This window comes from Peromyscus eremicus, chromosome 9, assembly GCF_949786415.1.
Source record: "Peromyscus eremicus chromosome 9, PerEre_H2_v1, whole genome shotgun sequence".
NCBI classification, from domain to species: domain Eukaryota; kingdom Metazoa; phylum Chordata; class Mammalia; order Rodentia; family Cricetidae; genus Peromyscus; species Peromyscus eremicus.
Window position 1 is genome coordinate 88,403,197 of NC_081425.1, and position 21,488 is coordinate 88,424,684.

The window sequence follows — 21,488 nt, forward strand, 5'->3', positions numbered from 1 at the left end:
CAGCTTGCCTAGAAAGCATGAAGCCTTGGGTTCAAACCTCAGCACTACATAAACCAGGCATGGGAGAACAGGCCTGTGAGCCCCCAACTGAAGAGGTGGAAATGGAAGAGCAGAAGTTCAAGGTCATCCTTGGCTACACAGCGAGTTTGAAGCTAGCCTGGGACACAAGAAAACCTGTCTCCAAAACAAGAAATGACCAGAAGAGAAGAGACATAACACAAGCTATCCAGGTGTTTTAAAATCCAAGGCTTTAATTCATCTTTTGGTAATGACCATAAATGCCTCCACAAAACCTCTTTTCCACTGTAAATAGAAGGCACTAGGCATTACATAACACTCTAAAAGCACTGATTCCTTCTTATGCTGGTGGAGATAACACATTAAATGGCAGAGTTTGAATACTAAACTCTAAAAAAAAAAAAGACAATTCTGAAAATCACATGAAAAATTAAGTTCCCATTGAGTCTTTCTTGGGTTTCCAATGCAACCTTAAGATATTCTTGCAGGTACATAATTTGAAGTTAAAGAGATAAAGTAGGTGAGTATGATTTGGTTTTTAACATGTGTTAAGTTTCTGTTATATGTGGTAAATGTAAAGACAGCATTATTATGCTAATTGATATTTCATGTTATTCTTTAGGTGTGCAAAATAAATTTCAAGTGATATATCCCACAGAAGTATATTTCAAAACATACTTGATATAACACTAATGACTTTCATATTCATGTCACAAACTGTATATAAATTGTGAAATTATTAAAATACATTGTTCTGAAAAATAATAAGATGACCATTTCTACCTAAATAAAGTTTCCCAGAAAGTTATGCAGTACATTAGCATAAAAAAGTAGTTGCCCTTTTTCTGAAAGGTCAGTATTGTTTCACAAAATAACCCATACAATCCACACAAATGATTTGTCCAAATGCCCTATTCTTTCTATGACAGTGGTACGTTTCAAGAGACTGTATCCATGATTAAAGGGCACACTTGGCTGTGAGACCACAGTCACGAGCACAAGGAACCATCTTAGATCAGGAATGCCCTTTACCATCAATAGAGAACAAGAGATGGCTTCTGAAGCCACTCTTTGAAAAACACATACACCTAATTTGGGCTGTTTGGAAGGTACTTAAGACACAGCTATTTACATATGTGCTACTTCCTGTGTGCCTATCTGAACAGTGGCTTCTGCAGACACTCCCATTTAAACACAACCAAACAATCTTAACACATCAAATAATACTATTCTACTTTTGGCAAGGTAGTATAAACAAAACAAACAAACAAAACTATAATTTTGATTTAGATAAAAGTTCCCATATCAAACAACAGCAAGAAAAGTATTCTGAAAATCATTAATTTAGGGGAAATAGTATCACCCAACAAATAATGTTGAAAATTAAACTTAAAATCCTCAAATAATTATTACATGAATGGCTTATGAATACTTTTGACATAAAAATAATTATTAAAAAAAACAGCTGACTATGACGTTCATAGTGAGAATGTCTTCCAAAGACATTCAAATTAATTAATTTATACAGGCCCAGTTAGTAAAAGGGAAGAGGAAGATCAACTCTTCCATAAGCAGAACTACATATGCCTCCTTCCTCTGGAGAAACTCATAAAACCTAATTTTGAAAAAGGTAAAAAAAAAAAAAAAAAAACAGTGAAATGAGAACCTACATGATAATTTAAAACACCTGTCAATAAACATGAGGAGCAACAAAAAACACTTTTGAGCAAATCTTGACATAATTAAAAAGTTGTGTATCATAATTAAAAAAAGGAAAAGCTTTATAATTAGCAGCTGGACCCTGTGAAACATATAGGACAATGGAAGGCACTACATAAGCCTCAGTTCTATCAACTAGAGTTGGAAAATTCAGTCTTTCCTTCTTAAGAAGACAGCCAGTGTGAACGTGATTTTCCTATCCCCTGAGTTTCAACACGATTGGGCAAAGCAGCACCAATTTAAAAAATACCTGCAATGCCAGCACTGCAGTTTGGAGTCACTTAACTGACGGCCCACAGGTCTCTCCTAAGAGCACTTCAGAACATGATTAAAAATAGGGAAATGTCTCTTGGAATTGCAGTATCGTGGAACCACCACAGAATGTACTAAAATGTCTTCCACAGCTCAGTCTTTCCACCTGTATCTAGCAATTGCTGCTGTTTTCCATGTTACTGCCACTCAGACAGCTTCTTTGTGCGTCTGGAGGAAATGTTGTCAGTTTGCTTCATGGTGTACAGTCCTTTTTGGCTGGAAACCTTGTATCATGTCATGCCAGTCTTGAGCAGTATGCCTTGCAGGTCCTCTGGCAATGCTAAGATAATTGCATCTATATGTGTCCGTAACTTTGCCACAGTGTCTGGTTTCACAGGTAAATTCTCTCGGTCAGCCTGCAACTGCATAAAGAACAGTTTAAGTAAATTTGTATTAATGCATTGTGCATACTATATAAACACATTTTTATATCCTGATATCTTGAAACTTTAGGTCTTAGTCTAGAATGTACAGAAAACAAAACCGTAGAGATATTCCACTAAGTGGGGAAGAGGGTGTCAAGGGACCTCGATAGAAGGTTAGTCTATAAATTCACAAATGGTGCCTGAGGATATCATACGGCATAAAATGTAAGGGAGATGATGGTTTTATAGCATTCAAAAGATTCCATTGTAAGTATCTTTAGAGGGGCTGGAGAGACTACTGGCTGTTCTTGTACAAGACCTGGATACCGTTCCCAGCACATACATAGTTTCACTGTTCCAATGATGGGGTGCCCTCCTCTGGCCTCTGCAGGCACTGCATACATATGGTGCACTTAATAAGTACAGGCCAAACACTCGTAAGTAATTTTTAAAATTATTTAAATAGCTTTAGAATAATTTGAAATCACTGTGATCTGTCTGAGTGATCAAATACTTCTAGTGAGATCTACCATCAACTGTCCAATCTCAAATCTTTTCTAAAAAGTTACCTCTGCAGTACATATTAAGAGTCAGCTCAGATGAGAAAAGTATTTTCACAAAAGGTCCATTGTATATTATTATATCTTCATCTCTTTAGTTACATACCAACTTATTTTTAAGCTTCAACACAAGGTCTACTGTTTCTACTTCTGTATGTTTCTGGATCCAGAGAAGGAGGTCCTAGACAGTAAGAAAATTCCAAATTGGTACATACTCAAAAAATACTCGAGCCTCTCTGTCTCAACCAGTGAGACCAGTGGAAAGGAAGGACAAGATGGGAAGGAAGACAGGACACACAACTCCAACACAGCAGGACAGTGCAAAGGGAATTTTCACGAAAATCTCAAAACTGCTAAGGAGATCATTTTTAACATTAGCCAAAACAATTGTAAACAAAACTTAAGAAAACTCCTTTCTGAGGTGGCCCTTTGTCAAGAGGGAAAAACAAAACAGCAGCTCAATGCAATAAACACTAATCTTTCTTTATTATAAGAGTAATTTATAAGGAATTTTTAGCTAACAAGTCAAGATAACCAAATGTGAATACATTACTCTATATAAATTTCGTATCTTCGAATAAAACTTTCATAGGGCTTCCTTGTGGCTGCTGTCACCACGGCATCTGTCTAAAAGCCACAGTCACTAGGAGTTTATGATTAGGAAAGCTAACACTGTGACCAGCCCACCTCAACATTTAAAGTGAAATACAACAGAAAGTAAGACTGTATCATCTCAAGAAGCTTCCTTTGAAGTAGGCTGGTGTGAGGTACAGGTATAAAATGCAGCCCGACCACGTCAACAAAACTGTCAGCACTAACTGGAGATGGTGACTAAGTCACACTGGAAACAGCTGGAGCCACACAGCAGGGGCGGGAGTCCTGATCCCAGGTGCACTCTGCTTTATAGATTTGCCAATTTCTGTGGTATAATACTCCCACTGCAGGTGACTTCATGCTACTAACTGAGGTCTGAACACAGAACTGGGAAGAGAGGTGCACAATTAGTTCATGTAGACCAAAAAGCAGACCACAGCACTCCATGGCTTCACAACTTGGGGTGGTGCAAACTGAGGCAAGCTCACTAAATCCTAAACCACAGTTGCAGCATAATGCACATCACAACACCCCCACCTCAAGGAATTTTTGTAATAATTAAGAGAGTCCTGACTCATAGGACAAGATATGAGCACGTTAGCTATGAGTACTATTTATAATAATAAAGTGGGGGTTGGTGGATAAAGGCATTACTGCCAAGCCAGACACCCTAGTTTAGACCTGGGACCCTCATGGTAGGAGAGAACTGATTCATGAAAGCTGTCCTCTGACCTCCACACTCACACTATAACATGTACACACACACACACACACACACACACACACACACACACACACACAATAAGTAAATGTAATAAAGTGGATTCTAAGTATTATTTTCAACCTCTATATTAACACTTGCATCATACTAACACACTGTTTTCTAACCTCTTCACAAAGAGCTTCTAGATGAAGTGCCTCCAATTTTTGGGTCATTTCTTTCCGACGGGTCTTGAACCAGCCATCAAAATTAGGAGACTTTAGAAACTGCCTACAAAAATAAATTTTAAAAAAGGCAAAGTTTGGTTAATATTTATTTCTTCTTTTAATAACCCCTCTTAAAAACAAGACAACCAACAAATAAAACACAAAATAAACAAACAAACCTACCCAAGGTCTCAAGTAACCCAGGCTAGCCTCAAACTTGCTATGAAGCTGAGGATGACATTTAACTCTGGATCCTCTTGATTCTCCCTCCCAAGTGTTTGGATTACAATGTGCCACCATTCTAGCCTTTCATTCCTTTCTTATAGTTCAGAGATACATGTTACATGAATTATCTAGGTTTTACAACTAGTTTTTAAGTAAAGATTCACAGGTAGGTGGAAAATAAGTAAAGTGATTAACCGGTAAAGTCCAATCCAATCGCCCTTGATTCCAGATGTGAGCTGAGGCCCCGTTTTTTCAAGTGTTTTCATAAATTCTTCTGGAAGGAACTGTCTTAACTGGGGTGGACTCTAGAAAACAAGGCATACTATGTTTAGAGATAAGGAATTGCTCTATTCAAAAAGGGTAACTATAGCTAGGCAGCTCAAAGAGGAAAGCACTTGACTAGCACATACCTTCCACGGAGAAATACTTTTCTGCAAAGGCATCAAGCTTGCCACATATCTTTCCTAAAGCCAAAATAAATAAATAAATAGATAGATAGATAGATAGATAGATAGACAGACAATGAATGAATGAATGTTAGTGCTTACATAGTCTTACTTAAGAGTCTTACATTTTAATAAAATGGTTTTCTAAGTCATACTAGGACAGACACACACACACACACACACACACACACACACACACACACACACTTTTTTTTTCCATCCAGTTTCTGGCTTATAACTCCCTACTATAGGTAGTTCATAAAAACTAGAACTTCTCTTCCCCACAGTAGGTTACAAAAATCTCATCTTCCCTGGCCTTGCTGACCATGACTTCTTTACTCTAGGCTTGTCTAGAAGGAGTGGTTAAGACCTCCAGTTCAGAAAGAGTCTCAATCACACCTGTAAGGAAAGGATCTGACAGACAGGCTTTGCTGATGGTCACCACCCAGCCTGATAGCATCCGACCAGAACATGCACTCTTTGTGCCAATAACATCTGGACACAGATATACATGCTTCAATCATGCTTATGCAATGAAGTCTCTGTAACAATCTAAAGGACATGGGCTAAAGAGTTTCAAGATAGCAGAATACATGACATTTATAGTGGGTGGCACACTCAGAGACATCATGCAAGCTCTATGTCTCTCCCTCCATACCCTATCCCATCTATCTATCTATCTATCTATCTATCTATCTATCTATCTATATATATATATATATATATCTGTACTTTGTAATGTTTTGTATAATACACCAACTAATATCAATGTTTCCCTGAGTCACTCAAGTAAATGAGTAGATTCTGAAGAAGGGATTATGGGATTTACAGTGGATCAGTACTAAGCATAGACTGGAGCTTAGGACTGGCATCTAACATGGAGTAGGGCAAACTCAAGAATCCAGCCCTCAGGATTTGGCATCTGAAGCTATCGCCAGGCATAGTGTCAGAATTGAATTTGAGGACACCTTGCTGGTATCTACTGCAGAACTGATTGCTTGCTTGGTAGTGAGGTAATAAACTGCATACCTCATGGAGTCACAGAAATGATAGATCTTGTGAGTATATAGAAAGAAAAAGTGATCCACAGTGTTTTTTTTTTAAATATTTTTAAGTTATTACATTCATTTATTTACTGTGTGTGTTTCTCTTGGCACGTGTGCATGCAAGTGCACGTGCATACGCAGGGCATGTATGTGAAAGTAAGCGCTGTTCCAATGGAACTCAGATTGTGAGGCTTGGCAGCAAGTGCCTTTCCTCAGTGAGCACCTTGACAAGCCGAATCTGAATTATTCCATCATGTTCCTTCAATGATTTCACCATTTCCTACAAAAGACTGCTCCAGTTAAACTGACTTGGAAAGTCATGTTTCAACAAAATTTAACTAAGACTTGGATACTCAAAACGGATTACTTTTCCTTTGTTCCAAGATTGGTGGTTTGCTGTACTGCACAAGCTGATTTTGAACTCATGGGCTCAAGTGATCTTCCACCTTAGCTTCCCAAGTAACTGAGACATGACACTGTGTCCAGTTCATATCTTCACTTGTTTAAAATTATTTATGTGTGAGTGCATGATCTATATGGGCTTGTGTGCCGCAGCACACACATGGAAGTCAGAGGACAAATTTGTGGGTTGGTTCTCCCCTTCTACCTTTACATGTGACCGAACAAGTTGCCAGGCTTGTGCAGCAAATGCCTCTCCTTCTGAGCTCTCTCACCAGCCCTTGTTTGGTTTGTTCAAACAGGGTCTTGCTATGTACTCCTGGCTATCCTTGAAATCATGATCTTCCTGCCCCCACGCCAATGGTTGGAATTACAAGACTATGCTATTCTATCTGGCTCTAAACTCAGATATATTTTTAAGGTTTATTTTTATTTATGTGTGTGTGCAGGCACATGCACATTCATACTCATGGACATCAGAAGCTGGTGTTAAATGCCCTCAAGTTAGAATTACAGGAGGTTTTGAGCCCCTGGAAATGGGTGCTGGAACAGGTATCGGGTCCTCTCTGCAAGAGCAGCAAGTTCCTCTAACTGCAGAGCCATCTCTCCAGCCCCTTATAATTTGAATGACAATAGTTAACTGTGTTGACTAACTATGTCAGAAAATATACTTAACACTTTAAATGCTTCATCTCTGGTAATCCTTGAAAACACGATTTGTGAAAGTAACTACTGGGAAACTGAAGGTTCAAAAAGCTAAACGGCCTGACCAGACTCATTTGAACTTGAATTCAGATATACTTGATATTCTCTCACTTTTCTTTCTTTCTTTTATTGTTGCTATTTATTTAAATATTTTTAAGATAATAATTACATCCCTTTCATCCTTCCAAACCTTCCATATAACCACAAGCCTACTGTCTCTCACACTCATGGCCTCTTGAACTGTTGTCGTGTGTGTGTGTGTGTGTGTGTGTGTGTGTGTGTGTGTGTGTGTGTGTCTCACATACATAAATATAACCTGCTCTGCCTGTATACTGTTACCTGTCTGTGTGTTTTCAGGGCTGACCCTTCAGTATTGGACAGCCAATGGTGAGCTCTTCCTGGGGAAGGCTTTCTCCCACTCTCAGCCTTTCTTAGCTGGCTAGAGTTTCTGTCTGGTCGAAGCCTCACGGACTTTCCCTTCTATGTGAGTATGCCTGCTGTTGTCATCACCGCTCAGCTCATGTGTCGGCAGCCAGGGTGGTGAGACTTCTGACATTTCTAAGATACAGTCTCACAGAAAACTTCCTGTTTCTCTGGATCTTACAAACATCCCATTCCCTTTTCCACAATAACCCCTAAGCCCTCAGTGTAGGAACTGTGCTGTGGATTATCAGCTGGAACTGGACTCTAAAACTCTGCATTTTGATTGGTTTTGTTATTTTTGAGACAGCATCTAACCCACAGCCCTGGCTGGCTTTCAGCTTGTGATGACAGCCCTTCTGCTTCGGAGTCCTGAGTGCTGGGACCACAGGAGTGAGTGACCAGGCTCAGCTCAGTCTGTGCTCTTGTGTACCAAAAAAAGTTGATCTACTTAAACAAGCTGTCTCATTTGTTTGATTCCAGGCATCAAATCCAAGGTCTCACCACCAATTCTTATTGTACCACTGAATTATATCCCCAACACAACACAGGTTTAAATGAATCAAAATTCCATCCCCAAATGAAGAAAGAATACTTTTTTTCTAAAATGAACAACAAAGATCTTCAGGTTGCTTTCATATCTTCATAGATTCTATAAATAATGACATAAAAGCAATGATACAATCTCCAGACCAAGCTATTGTGATACTGCCTATATTTATATGTCAGTCCACTAAATTCCTTAGAATGGCTGTATTAGTCATTTACTCAATAAATAGTTAAAAGTCTACCCTACATCAGACTGCGGGAGTGCTAAGGAACAAGATACACATAGTTCCCTTTATCATAGAGTTATATAGCTTCTTGGATGTGGTATCAAATTCTGTTCAAGAAAACAGTATCAGCCAGACATGGTGGTACATGTCTTTAATCCCACAACTTGAGAGGCAGGAGCAGATCTCTGTGAGTTGGAGGCCATCCTGATCTATACAGTGATTTCTAGGCAGCCAAGACTACATAGTGAGACGCTATCTCAAACAAAACAACAAACAAACAAACAAAAAACCGTATTAGAAGAAGAAACTCCAAGGTGACCTTTTAAAGTCCAAAATGCAGGCATTATATAAAATCTCACAACAGACTAGTTCAGTAGATGTGTGTACCAGGACTATGTACTCCCTGGGCCAACTTGGGCCAAAGCACAGCACACTGCCCTGCACTAACCCTGACCAGGCAGAGGCAGCCACCCCAGGGTCCCTGTCATAGAGCAGCCTGTGTGCCAAAACTTGTGGGGTTGCTGACATACTTCAGCAATACAGGAAACAGGAACTTAGCTCCAGCCTTGGTTTCTATTTATAAGGGTGATGGGGAAAAAGACTTCCAGGTGCTTAGTATGAATCTGAATCTAGAAGTGCCACAAGCTCTTACTATAGCAGATTCCTCACTTCCTCCTGAAACAGATCCCCACATCACTGGAGCAGATAAGAGCTCCTAGTCTGAGGAAGATGGTATTTAAGAGAAGGGAAGAAGCTGAAAAGCATCATGAAGGAAACCATAAATTAGATATAGGATTTGTTGAATCATCCAGAAAATATCCCACTCAAGAAGTTCCTCCTGAAAAACCCAATGACTACAGCTCCTCTCAATATGAGAAACAGCAGTACTATGGTGGAAGGGGCATTTTCTCGGCAGCTTTTCTGGGTATTTCTTCCTCTTTGTTGCATCTGACACCCTCCACTGGTCATTTCTGATGAACAGCTGGATCCAGCTTTGCCCTAGTGGGGATTTATATCTAGGTCTGTGACAGCTAACACAAACCCAACCCTATCCTTGGGTGTCTGCATCACTTGTAATTATTTGTTCTATGAATGCTGCACATACATAAATTCATAGAACAATCACCAAAGCCAGGTACGGTGGCACACGCCTTTAATCCCAGCATTTGGGAGGCAGAGGCAGGAGGATCTCTATGAGTTCTAGACCAGCCAGAGCTATACAGAAAGACACTGTCTCAAAAATCAAACAAAAAACAATCACCAAAAACATCTATTATACCTAGAGGATAAACTGGTATGCATGTTGGACTGGTTAATATCTAATGTAGCATTTGGCAGTAAATTGTCTTTGGATAAATGACATAAGTATCTACTAAAAATAGCTTCACTACACTAGTTAAAGTGTTCATAGTAATTTAAAAATTAATTCAATTGAAACACTTCAGTTCCTAAAGAATGAATAACACTGATACTAAAATCACTACATTAAGGGGGTTCTGTGGTTGGATATAACGTATCCTGCCAAAAAGACTCATATGTTGAAGGCTTGGTTCTCTAGCTGGTGATGAAATTGAGAGGTGATTGGATCATAAAAGTACTAAATTCATTAATGGGTTAACCCACTGCTGAGTTTGTATGGAATTGGCTATTACTGAAGTAGGCGCTAGCTAGAGGTCACTAACAGCACAACTCTGGATATACACCCTGGCCCTGGCCCCTTCTCATGAAGTGGGCAGCCTGTGTTACAAGTTCACATTGCTGTGATAGTCTACCTTGTCTCATGCCTAAAACAATAGCAACAGTCTAACCTTTTACACAAGTCTCTAAAATTATGAGTCAAAATAAATCCTGTTCTTTAACTTTTTTTTTCAGGAATTTGTCACAGTGATAAAACATCTGAATAATACAAGGTTTATTGTTGTGGGATATTTGTACACTGTGTGAAGATGTATTGCTGTGATTGGTGTAATAAAAACCTGAATGGTCAATAGCTAGGCAGGGTATAAGCAGGACTTCCAAGCAAAGAGAGGAAACAGGAGGTGCAAGATGGAAGAGAGGTAACGCCATGTGGCAGAACACAGATTAACATAAATGGGTTAACTGAAGATATAAGAGCTAGTTGCGACAAGCCTAGGCTAAAGGCCAAGCTTTCATAATTAATAATAAGTCTCCATGTTGTTAAATGTGGGCTGGCAGTCCTGACGAAAAAGTACTTCTACAATTTGTGTAAAACATTGTGGCTTTGTGGTGATACAACTTTAATAATGTATTTAATAGGCTTTGGGGTACCTAATAAACACTATACTTGTCCAGGTGTGGTGGCACATACTTATAATCCTAGCACTCACAAGGCTGATCTGCCTTGACACATGGCAGTTAACGCTAAGCACCAAAGGAAAGACAGAGGGAAGGGAGAGAGGGAGGGACTACACTTGACTAATGGTTCTTAAGTAACAAATACAAATGAGGATACAGCCACATGCTCCACTGTGCAGTTGATAAACTAACCTGATCTTGCTTTTGCAAAACAAGGCCTTTGGTGGTTGTTGTTGTTTTATTTTTTTTGTTTTGTTTTCTGAGATTGGTTTTCTGTGTATAACAACCCTGGCTGTCCTGGAATTCACAGAGATCTGCCTGCCTTTGCCTTCCAAATGCTGGGATTAAAGGCATGTGCCACCATGCTCAGCTCTTTCTTGTGTTGCTGTTTTTTGTTTTTGAGGCAGGATGGCACTGTGGGGTCTTGACTGTATTCTAATTTTCAATAACCCTCCCACTGCTGTCTCTCAAGTGCTGGGATTACAGGTGTGGACAGTAATGTTCCACTTCAGTATCTGACTGTTAGGTAATCACCTTGGATGATCAATCAGTTTCTCAGAGGCAGCTAGCTGGTATCTTGTATTGTTTATCACCTGGAATTATGGATTTAATCTTATTGTTTGTGCTTAATTTTCTCATCTCTTAAAATCAGTAGTATAGTGTTAGGGCTATAGCTCAGTGGTAGAGTATTTGCTTTGCATGTGCAAGGCCTTGGGATCAATCCCAGCACCACCCTCCTTCATTACTGTGCATGCCCCACCCTCATCAGTTTAATTCTGTGCATTCTGTGTGGTTGAATGATAATGGCCCCAGGGGCTCATGTATTTACATACTTGGCCCCAGCTGGTGAAACTGTTTGGGAAGGATTAGGAGGTGTGGCCTCCTAATCCTTGTTGGAGGAGGTGTGTCACTAGGGGTCAAGTGAAGTTTCAAAAGCCCACGGCATTCCCAGTTAGCTCTCTCTGCTTCATGACTGTGGATCAAGACTTAAGACTCTCAGCTACTGCTCCAGCACCATGCCTGCCTACAAGCTGCCATGCTCCCCTCCATGATGGTCACAGACTCTAATCCTCTGCAACTGTATGCTCCAATAAACTCTTTCTTCTATAAGTTGCCTTGATCATAGTCTCTTATCACAGAAATAGAAAAGCAACTCAGACAATTCTATGTCTATTTAAAAAATGGAAAGTAAAAAAGAATAAAATTTTATCAAGTCAAAAAATTGTATCAGTATCTCAATCAAGACTTACAACATGTGACAATCCTTCAAGAAGCCCACAGCCATATTCTTAGGGGTATCTTTCTGAGTGCTATTCTTTCTCCCTTAATCCTAGTGCTTGAAATATATATTAAAGGTCTTTTAATAAACTCCAACCCTACTTAAAAAATGTCACAACAAACTTGAAAGGTATTTAGGAATCACAGAACCAGCCACATGTGGACAAGCAAACTGAGGATCAATGACTTACCAAAGAGAATGAGAACAAAGAATCCAGGTCTCTCGTAAATAACTTTTAAATCAATAAACACACTAACTGGTAAAGCATAGAACTTATGATATAGAGGACAGAAATCACATTTATTAAGATTAATAACTTACTAATGGAATGATGAAACTTTGTGTCAGTTCCAAAAAATAGCGTCGGAGAATAACACTTTGAGCCTCAGAAGGACGTTTCTGCTGTACACCCTTGAGAGAAGACAGAAGCCCGTATGTTAGTGTTCGGGAATGTAAGATAATGACCAAGTCCAACTGTTTTGTAAACAGGCATTTAAATTTAATACCAATCAACAACCAATAAAAAAAAAATGCTAGAATGTTACAGAAAAATAACTTAATTAGAAGTTCATTTTGTAAAACTCTGTAAAAGGAAGTTTTAGCTAGAGGCTAGGGAGTTGGGGTGGGGAGGGGAAGGCTGAACTTTCTGTAACTGTACTAAGTTACAGCTGGATAGCAGCAGGCAGTTTTGGTGTGTTACTATTGTACAGTAGGGTGACCACAGGAAAAATTACATACTACCTATCTCAAAAACATAAAAGAAAGGATTTTAAATGTGTTACCACAAAAAAATTATAAATGTTTGAAGAAATGGGTACATTTAACCAGCCTTAAACATTACTTAAACCAGCCTTAAACATATGTACTGATACATATAATTTGCTTTTATCACTCAAACATAAATTTGAGACCCTATAGATTTATTAATATCATTTATCCCATACTTAAGAGCATCAGTTCACAGTGAAAATAATCTTTATTTTGCATACGCTGTATTAATACAACTGACATCTTTAAAAAATACTTTCTCTTACTGTTAGATGCTACTGACAATTTACAACAATGTCTAAGTTTCCAGACTGACTTGTTTTTCTATAGCTACAGAACCAATACTCAAGTCTATGGCTACTGCTGCATTGGTGTCTTGATTATGTGTGCATGTACCTTACCAACTAAGCCATCTCTGCAGCTCCTGGTCTTTTGATTTTTTTTCAATTAAAATTTTTTATTACCCTTATTTGTGTATATGGGTGCATGTGCATATATGTGCCAAGGAGTGCTTGTATAGCTCAGAGGACAGCTTGCAGGAGTCAGTTCTCTCTTTCTCCCATGTGGCTCCTGGGACTGAACTCGGGTTTATGCATTTATTTTGTGTGCAGCAGTATGTGTGTATGATTTGGGAGGTGGGAAGTGGCACACATGGACAACAGCAAAGTGTGTGGAGTTAGCTTTCTCCTCTCTCTGACATCAGGTGGGTCCCAGAGATTAAACTCAGGCTGCCAGCTTGGCAGCCGACACCTTCACCTCTTGAGCCACCTCGCCAGCACTATCTACTTATTTTAGAGACAAGGACTCCCTATCTAGCCGGGTTTGTCTAGAACTTAAGATCGTCCTATCTCAGTGGCCTAGTGCTAGCATGACAGGGATGAGCCACGACATCCAGACCTAACTAAAGCTTGGACTGAAAAGTAATTCAAGACTGAGGTATGCGAGGCAAAAAACAAAAGTGATTCAGGGCTAGCAAGATGGCTCAGTGAATAAAGGCATTTTTCCCTGGAACTCACATAAAAGGTGGGAAAGAGAATTGACACTACACTACAATGTTTCCCTGACCCCCACCATCACGTAAGCACGCGCGCACGCGCCACGATGGCACAGGCCTATAACATAGTACTTAAAAGGTAGAAGCAGGAAGATTACAAGTTCAAGCCTAGCCTGGTCTTCACAGTGAGTTCTAGGCAAGCCAGGTGAGATTCTAGGTTAGGGATATACCTCAATGGTAAAGCACTTGCCTAGCATGCATGAGGCCCTGGTTCAAGCAGCAGTATTGTTTTTAAGAAGTGAAGTTCTATTTCACATTACTACACATAAAAACAAAAACGATCCCCCCCCACATATGCACACACATTGCCTAACTAAATACTACAGACCTCAACAAGGAGATTTAAATTAATAATATGAGCAAGCAGTTACCTTCTGGAGTTGTTTTATGATCTCCTCATCTCTGTTTAGATATGGCTTGTAAGAGGTATAAACTCCTAAGAAAAGAAGATAGATAAACAGAAAACCAACAACCTAGATGAGTACACACTTCAGATTAATAAAAGTCGGGGCTAGCAGGATGACTCAGCTGGGACAGGTACTCGCTATGCAGGCCTCACTACATGAGTTTCATCCAGCCCTGCAATCCATGGAAGAAGGAGAGAAATGACTCCCAAATACTGTCCTCTGATTTCCACACATGCACTATGACACTTGCATGCAGACATTCACAAATATACACAAAATAAAAGTCAGTAATAAAAGTCAATACCAGGTTTAGAATCCAGAGTTTTTAGGTTCTTCAATTTTTTTACTTTAACTTGCTTAGGAATTTCACCTGAAAGAAAAAAACAAAAAAACTCTTATAAACTGGGCTGAGGATGTAACTTAATGATAGAATGTTTGCCTGGCATGCTCATCTTTAGCATCATAATACTCTTAGTTACATCATACATGCTATAGGACTCATATTTTGGCTAAAATGTTTTTTCTGTTCAACAAAAACTAAATGCTGGGAGGGAAATAATTTAGAAATAAGTTTCATATTTCTTACAGTCACTAGTTCTGGGTAATAATGAAGATTATTATATAGTAATCTACATGTGCTCTTTTAGAATGAGGAGTGACAAAACCACAGCAGTGCAGCAGGCTTCACTGTGACGCAGGAAACTTCATTAGCTCTAAGACACATCCTGAGCTCCAGTCCTAGTCACTAGTGGAGGAGCGGCAGGTGGGCTTAATCAAAACACACTGTGTGCATGCACAAAATTCTGAAACAACTGTTTAAAAACATCAAATAGATGCCAGGAAGCTCCATGAAAAGCTCACAAATGTGAGGAAACATACCGCAGTTCTATGATTATAAATATTTGATTTAAAAAGGGTTATTCAGTGTCTGATGTGAATAACAGACCACAAGAAGGGCTTAACATTAGCAGAGTCATCTTAATGCACCATTGCGTGTTTGCACATAAATCTTCTTGACTTACAGCAAGTATTTCCTCTTTCCTGTTGTGAAAACACCAAATCCACTTTCTCATTAGAAATGATCAGTTTCTAGTTAGAGCCAATATAAACCAGGACTCTTGGTTTTTTCTTCCACAGATGTTATTCTTAGGTTTTATTTCTCCATTTAGTACAAAGTGGATTATTAGGTAAAACACAAAAAGAGCAACCTCTGCATCGGAACTAATTACCTTGCCGTGTTAAAACCAAACACACATTTCTAGGATAATTATAAACTTCTGAGCCTAAGAGACACTCTGTTTTGCCATGTCTTCCCTCTGGGGCCTACAGGATATGCTTTTTCTGTAATTCTATAGATTCTGTCTGTCCTGAGTTTTCAGAGTCAGAATCCTCATCACAGTTTTATGCTGCACATCTTGTGTACCATGTGCAGTAGGCCTGGCTTTGTATTCAAGAAGCCAAACTATATGCCCTAAGACAAGACTCATGATTGTAAAGTTAAATCTGATCTCATGAATATGGCTCTAAATCCACAAGAAATAAAGGGAAAAACAGATATAATGAACTTCATCAAAACTAAAAAAGCTAGTGCATAAAAGCATCTATCCAAAGAGTAAAAGGTTAGTCCACAGAATGGTTCAAAATTTACAAAGCATGTCTGATAAGAGACCAGCACCTAGGCCTTTTTTTTTTTTTTTTCCTTTTTGAGACAAGGTCTCACTGTGAGAACGTGCTAAGAACATCAGGTTGGCCTCAAACTCATAGAGATCTGCTTACCTCTGCCTCACAATTGCTGGGGAGCTAGCATTAAAGACATTGGCTAAAATGTCCAGCTTCCCTATGGTGATTTTTAAGACAAGTTTATCAGTTCATACTATGTCACTAATGGTTTCTGGCAAAAGTTTCCTACCTCTATCCCTAAGGGAACCTTTTTCATAAAAAGCAAAGTATTGTATTATAGTCAATCAAACAGTCTAGATTAGTAAAAAACCAACCTGATGATAAGTATAAAAAAAAAAAACTTAAAAACCTCCCATGTCTTTTGTGAGTAGAGTAACTGCTATTCTCTGAACTATCATTTGTATCTCTCAGCAAACTAATGTATTGACGGGAGCATGACAATGTTAGGGGTATCATTAAATTGGCATTTAAATTAAACATCCAATCTCAGAATGCATTTATTCATGTAATCAACACTTACTAACCTAATACTATATGTCTTTTTCTCAAGGAAAGCACAAACCTGTGAGGACTTCCTTAGTCAATACAATGCACCAGGCTACACAACACTTCTCTTAAGATCTACCTGAGAATTTCATGCCAAGTTTGGAATAATTATAGCTTTTTGCTGTTGTTTTTGAGACAGTTTCTCTATGTTAACAGCCCTGGATGTCCTAGAACTTGCTCTGTAGACCAGTCTGCCCTGCAACTCAGAGATGTGCCTACCTCTGCCTCCCGAGCACTGGGATTAGAGGCGTGCGCCACCACTGTCCAGCCTTTCTGTCCTTATTTTGAGACAGGGTCTCCATTCTATAGCTCATGCTGTCCTGGAACTATGTAGTCCAGGCTGGCTTTGAACTCAAAATCTTCCTGCCTCAGTCTTCAGAGTGCTAGGATTATACATAGGCACTATGACTTCTGGCTATCATTTAGTTTTCTATATAAGACTTTCCTCGAGCAAAATAGAATTCCCAGTTGTATCTGGCTTATAAAATAAAAGGCTCAGTTTCCCTGGGCTTTATAAGAATGCTTTTGGGCGAGGGCATATGCCCATTTTAGTGAGAAGCTGTAACTCTCCTCCAAAGGCTCTTCTCTAGGCCATCTCCAAGAATGTTGCCAATAATATAAACAGCAAGAGACAAACACAAGGGGAGATACAAGTAAGTGCCCATCCCATCACACACTGTACACACCAAGTAGACACATTACCTGCAGGTTTAAGATCTCCTATTCGAATAATGTGTGGCCAGTGCTGTAGCGTCTTAGCAAAAAAGGGGTTGGTTACTCCTAAGATGACTGAGGGCCTGGATAAAAATGAGACAAAATAAAAAGGTGCAAAACAAAAAGTTAAAAGAATGTTAAATCACTGAAGAATAAGTGATAGTTTCTGAGTGGACGATATATAGAATATTGTTCCCTTTACATGGTTTATTACATATCAACCTAACAGGTAACATATTCGGTATTAGACACATGAAGATAAAAAGATATGATATGATTATTTTTATTAGATTTATTCATTTTATTTTGTGTGAGCGTTTTGCCTACATGTATGTCTATGCTTCACATGTATGTCTGGGACCCTAGAAGACCAAATGAAGGCATCAGAGGCCCTGGAACTGGAGTTAAGGATGGCTGTGAGTCACCATGTGGGTGCTAGGCACCATATCTGGGTCATCTGCAAGAGCAGCCAGTACTTTTAACTGTGAGCCATCTCCCCAGCCCCCCCCCCCCCCAAAACATGATTCTTAACACAGTATATAGGTACAGAGGTGTACACACTCAATCATGATGCCAACAATTAAAGACACTGGAGAACAAAATGAGAATGAAGTGCACAGTAATCACAAGGAGAACCTATGGTCTGCCAGGGTTTTAAAAGGACAGACTCACCAAAGACACGATACAGACAAGACACGAAAGATGAATAGTTTTCTGCCAAGTAAACAAGGGAGGTGAGGGCAACACTGAACAGTACATGCCAAGCAATGAGGTGAGGTCAGTCTCTACCCAGAACTATACACATGGTAACAGGTACTTCGGCACTCCTGAGCAGACTGGGGCAGATAACAGTTAAAGAAGAGTCAAGGGCAGCACCGAGCATATACAATTAATATGTTATCTTGGGTTTTGTTTGTTTGTTTTGTTTTTTTGAGACAAGGTTTCTCTGTGTAGTCCTGGCTGTCCTAGAACTCACTCTGTAGACCAGGCTGGCCTCAAACTCGGAGATCTCCCTGCCTCTGCCTCTGCCTCTGCCTCCTGAGTGCTGGGATTAAAGGTGTGCACCACCACCACTGCCCAGCTAATGCTATCTCATAAGCAAAGAGCAGCCACAAAGAATCAAGTGGAGTTATAGCATATAAAGGTTATAGATCACTGTAGGTGTACTTTGTAGGATGCCCTGTAAGGAAGGGAGGCCTGGGGAAAAAGCCAAATTGGACAGAGAAAAACTGAAGTCTGAAGAGGGAACTATGGAAAGAAGATGATAAATAGGTGGAAAGACGTTAAGAGTTGTTCCGGGCCATGTTAAGAAGACATAATACTATGTTTTGGACAACTAAGTCAAAACTAATACCATTTATCAAGAAAGTAATAGGAGATTAGACCAAAAAAGAGGGAAATAAAAATAAATCAGTTAAACATGCTTAGTTTCAGATGCATTAACACATACGTGTGTGAAATGGGCATTGTGGTATAGGCCTATAATCCCAGCACTTGGGAGGCAAAGGCAGTAGGATCAGTGGTTCAAGATCATCCTAAACTACATTATCAAGTTCAAGGACACCCTAATGTATAAGGCCAGTTCTAGGCCAACAGAGCTAGGGATTGAGATCTCATCTCAAAAAGAAAGAACAGATATACAGGTGTAACATTCTACACCACCAATAACATAGGTCTGGGTGTTGGAGAGATCTAAGGTACAAAGACATATTTCAGTCATTAGTATAGGATCTTTTAAGTTTTTGTTCTATAGTTAGTCCAGAGTGGCCTTGAACTCACCTCAGTCTTCCGGTTCAGCCTCTCAGTGCTGAGATTACAGGAGTGAACTACCATGACAAGTTAATATAGATTCTTTAAATTAATTACAATTAATTAAATATTAATTGTATGTGAGAGAACGAGCCCAGGAGAGAGCACAAGAGCATATGGGGGGGGGAGAAAGAGAGAGGCAGAGAGAGGGGCAGAGAGAGAGAGAGAGAGAGAGAGAGAGAGGCAGAGAGAGAGAGAGAGGGAGGCAGAGGAAGAGGGAGAGGAAGAGAGAGAGATGAAGATGCTCTTGTACCATGGCATGCTGGGGTGGGGATGGTATCAGAAGAGTTTTCAGGAGTTGGTTCTCTCCTTCCACCTTCCTGAAGCAGGGTCTTTCACTGTTTCTGTTGATGCAATGCATAGTCCAGGCTGGCTGGCGCACAAGCTTCCAGGGGTTTCTCCTGTCTCTGCCTCCCAGCTAACTGCAGGAGAGCTTAAACTACAGATGGATGCCACTGTGTCCAGTTGTGTACGTGGATTTGGGGCCTCAATTGACAGCTTGCATGGCAAGTGCTTTTACCTGCTTAGCCACCTCCTCAGCCTTAGTATAGGGTCGTAACAGAGACCATGGGTGCTGTTAAGGTTATATAGAAAATGATCTGTCTGAAAAAAGAACCCAGAAGACAATCTTTGATAACATCAACATTTAAGGGAAGAGCAGAGAAAGAAGTCTACACATAAGACTAAAATATACCACCAGACAGCCAGGAGACAGGAGGATCAAGGATTAAGATATTCTGAAGATGAGTGTGAAGTAGGTCTTTAATCCTATGAGAGGCTGAGGCATAGGGATCAAAAGTTCAAGGCCAGTATGGGCTATGTACGGAAACTCTATCTTTAAAAGGGCACATCTGCCATTCTCATAGTTGGAAGGTAGCACCAGGAGGCTCAGAAATTCAAGGCTACTCTACAGTACATGAGAGCTATCTCAAAAATTTGTGCAGGCACATGCACACACACACACACACACACACACACACACACACACACACACACACACACATACACACACACGGGCAATGGAGTTCTTGTTCATTACCTCAAGCAATGAGCATAAAAAATGTTTACGAGTATTAAGAAGTTAGCCTCGGGTTTGGAGGGATGGCTCAGAGGTTAAGAGCACTGTCTGCCCTTTCAGAGCACTCAGGTTCGTTTCTCAGCACCCACATGGCAGCTCACAACCATCTGTAACTCCAGTTCCAGGGGATCTAATGCCCTCTGGCCTCCATGAGCACTGCACACACATGGTGCACAGACATCCATGCAAACAAAACACTCATACACATAAGATAAAAATAAATTTTAAAAAAGAAATTCTATCAAAAAAAAAAAAGCCTATCTTTAATGCCAGCACTTGGGAGGCAGAGGCAGGTAGATTTCTGTGAGTTTGAGGCCAGCCTACCTGGTCTACAAGATGTCCTGTTCCAGGACAGCCAGGGCTATACAGAGAAATCCTCTCTCAACAAAACAAAACAAAACAAAACAAAACAAACAACCCCCCCAAAAAAAACAGGAAGTTTGCCTGCACCAGATACTGTGACATTAACAGAAAATCAAGAAGTAAAGAAAGTAAATGGAAATTATTTTTTTTCCTTTAAAACTTTAGCTAAGAAAAGAAGATAAGCAATTATAAAACAAGAGTTAAAATGGAAAGAATATGATCATTTTCCCTTCCATAGATCAGAAGAATTTTTCATAAAAGTTAAAATCTGAGGTACAGTTGTGTAATTGTTAATAACAACACAGATTCTATTAAGTAAAATCTCTTAAAGAAAGTTACTAACTCTTCAAATCTTAAATTATTACCAACAGCTCCCCAAACCTTTTATAAAATCAATTTGTCAGTAAGTCAAAATTTTAAATTAAAAATTTATTACACAACAAAATGTATTATACAATTCTACAAAATGTTGGAAATAAAGGTACTACTTAGTTAACAAAAGGTACTGTGTTTACTCACGGAGCTTGAGTGCGAGTAGTATATTCTTTGAATTCACTATCATGAATTGTGAAGTAAGGTCGAAAATCGCTAAAGTACTTTAATGGAGAAATACAGCTGTGGAACAGGAAGACACAAAATCAAGGTTTCAATCCATAACTATGATACATCCATATAAACAATGTATATCCGACAGACAAATCATTCTAATATTGCCTTTAGGTAAGCACTGATGACTAATATTAATTGGAACCTATCAAGGTCTAACTTAATGAAGAGAGAGAGAGAGAGAGACAGAGAGAGAGAGAGAGAGAGTGTGTGTGTTATTCAAAGCAGGAGAAACATGGTTCTAGCTCTAACTGAACCTGAGTCAATCTTTTCATCCACTCTGAGAAAGCTGTTGCATGGACTGATGCAGTGGGTAGGGAACATCACAGACTGGAAATACTGAAAGTATCGGCCTC

At 39.5% G+C, this 21,488-nt stretch overlaps 1 protein-coding gene across 1 annotated transcript in view; it reads right to left on the reverse strand.

Moving 5' to 3' along the window:
* Positions 1-225: 225 nt before the first annotated feature.
* Positions 226-21,488, reverse strand: part of Dennd6a (DENN domain containing 6A) — a 50,305-nt gene continuing 29,042 nt past the window's right edge. Inside the window, exons 11-20 of the mRNA XM_059273988.1 lie at positions 21,046-21,141; positions 17,265-17,359; positions 14,641-14,706; positions 14,301-14,365; positions 12,429-12,518; positions 5,131-5,184; positions 4,916-5,025; positions 4,457-4,559; positions 3,081-3,155; positions 226-2,411 (exon numbers count right to left, since the gene is read on the reverse strand). Coding sequence (XP_059129971.1) covers positions 2,280-2,411; positions 3,081-3,155; positions 4,457-4,559; positions 4,916-5,025; positions 5,131-5,184; positions 12,429-12,518; positions 14,301-14,365; positions 14,641-14,706; positions 17,265-17,359; positions 21,046-21,141 — 886 coding nt within the window. The 3' untranslated portion in view covers positions 226-2,279. The remainder of the gene's footprint in view (positions 2,412-3,080; positions 3,156-4,456; positions 4,560-4,915; positions 5,026-5,130; positions 5,185-12,428; positions 12,519-14,300; positions 14,366-14,640; positions 14,707-17,264; positions 17,360-21,045; positions 21,142-21,488) is intronic.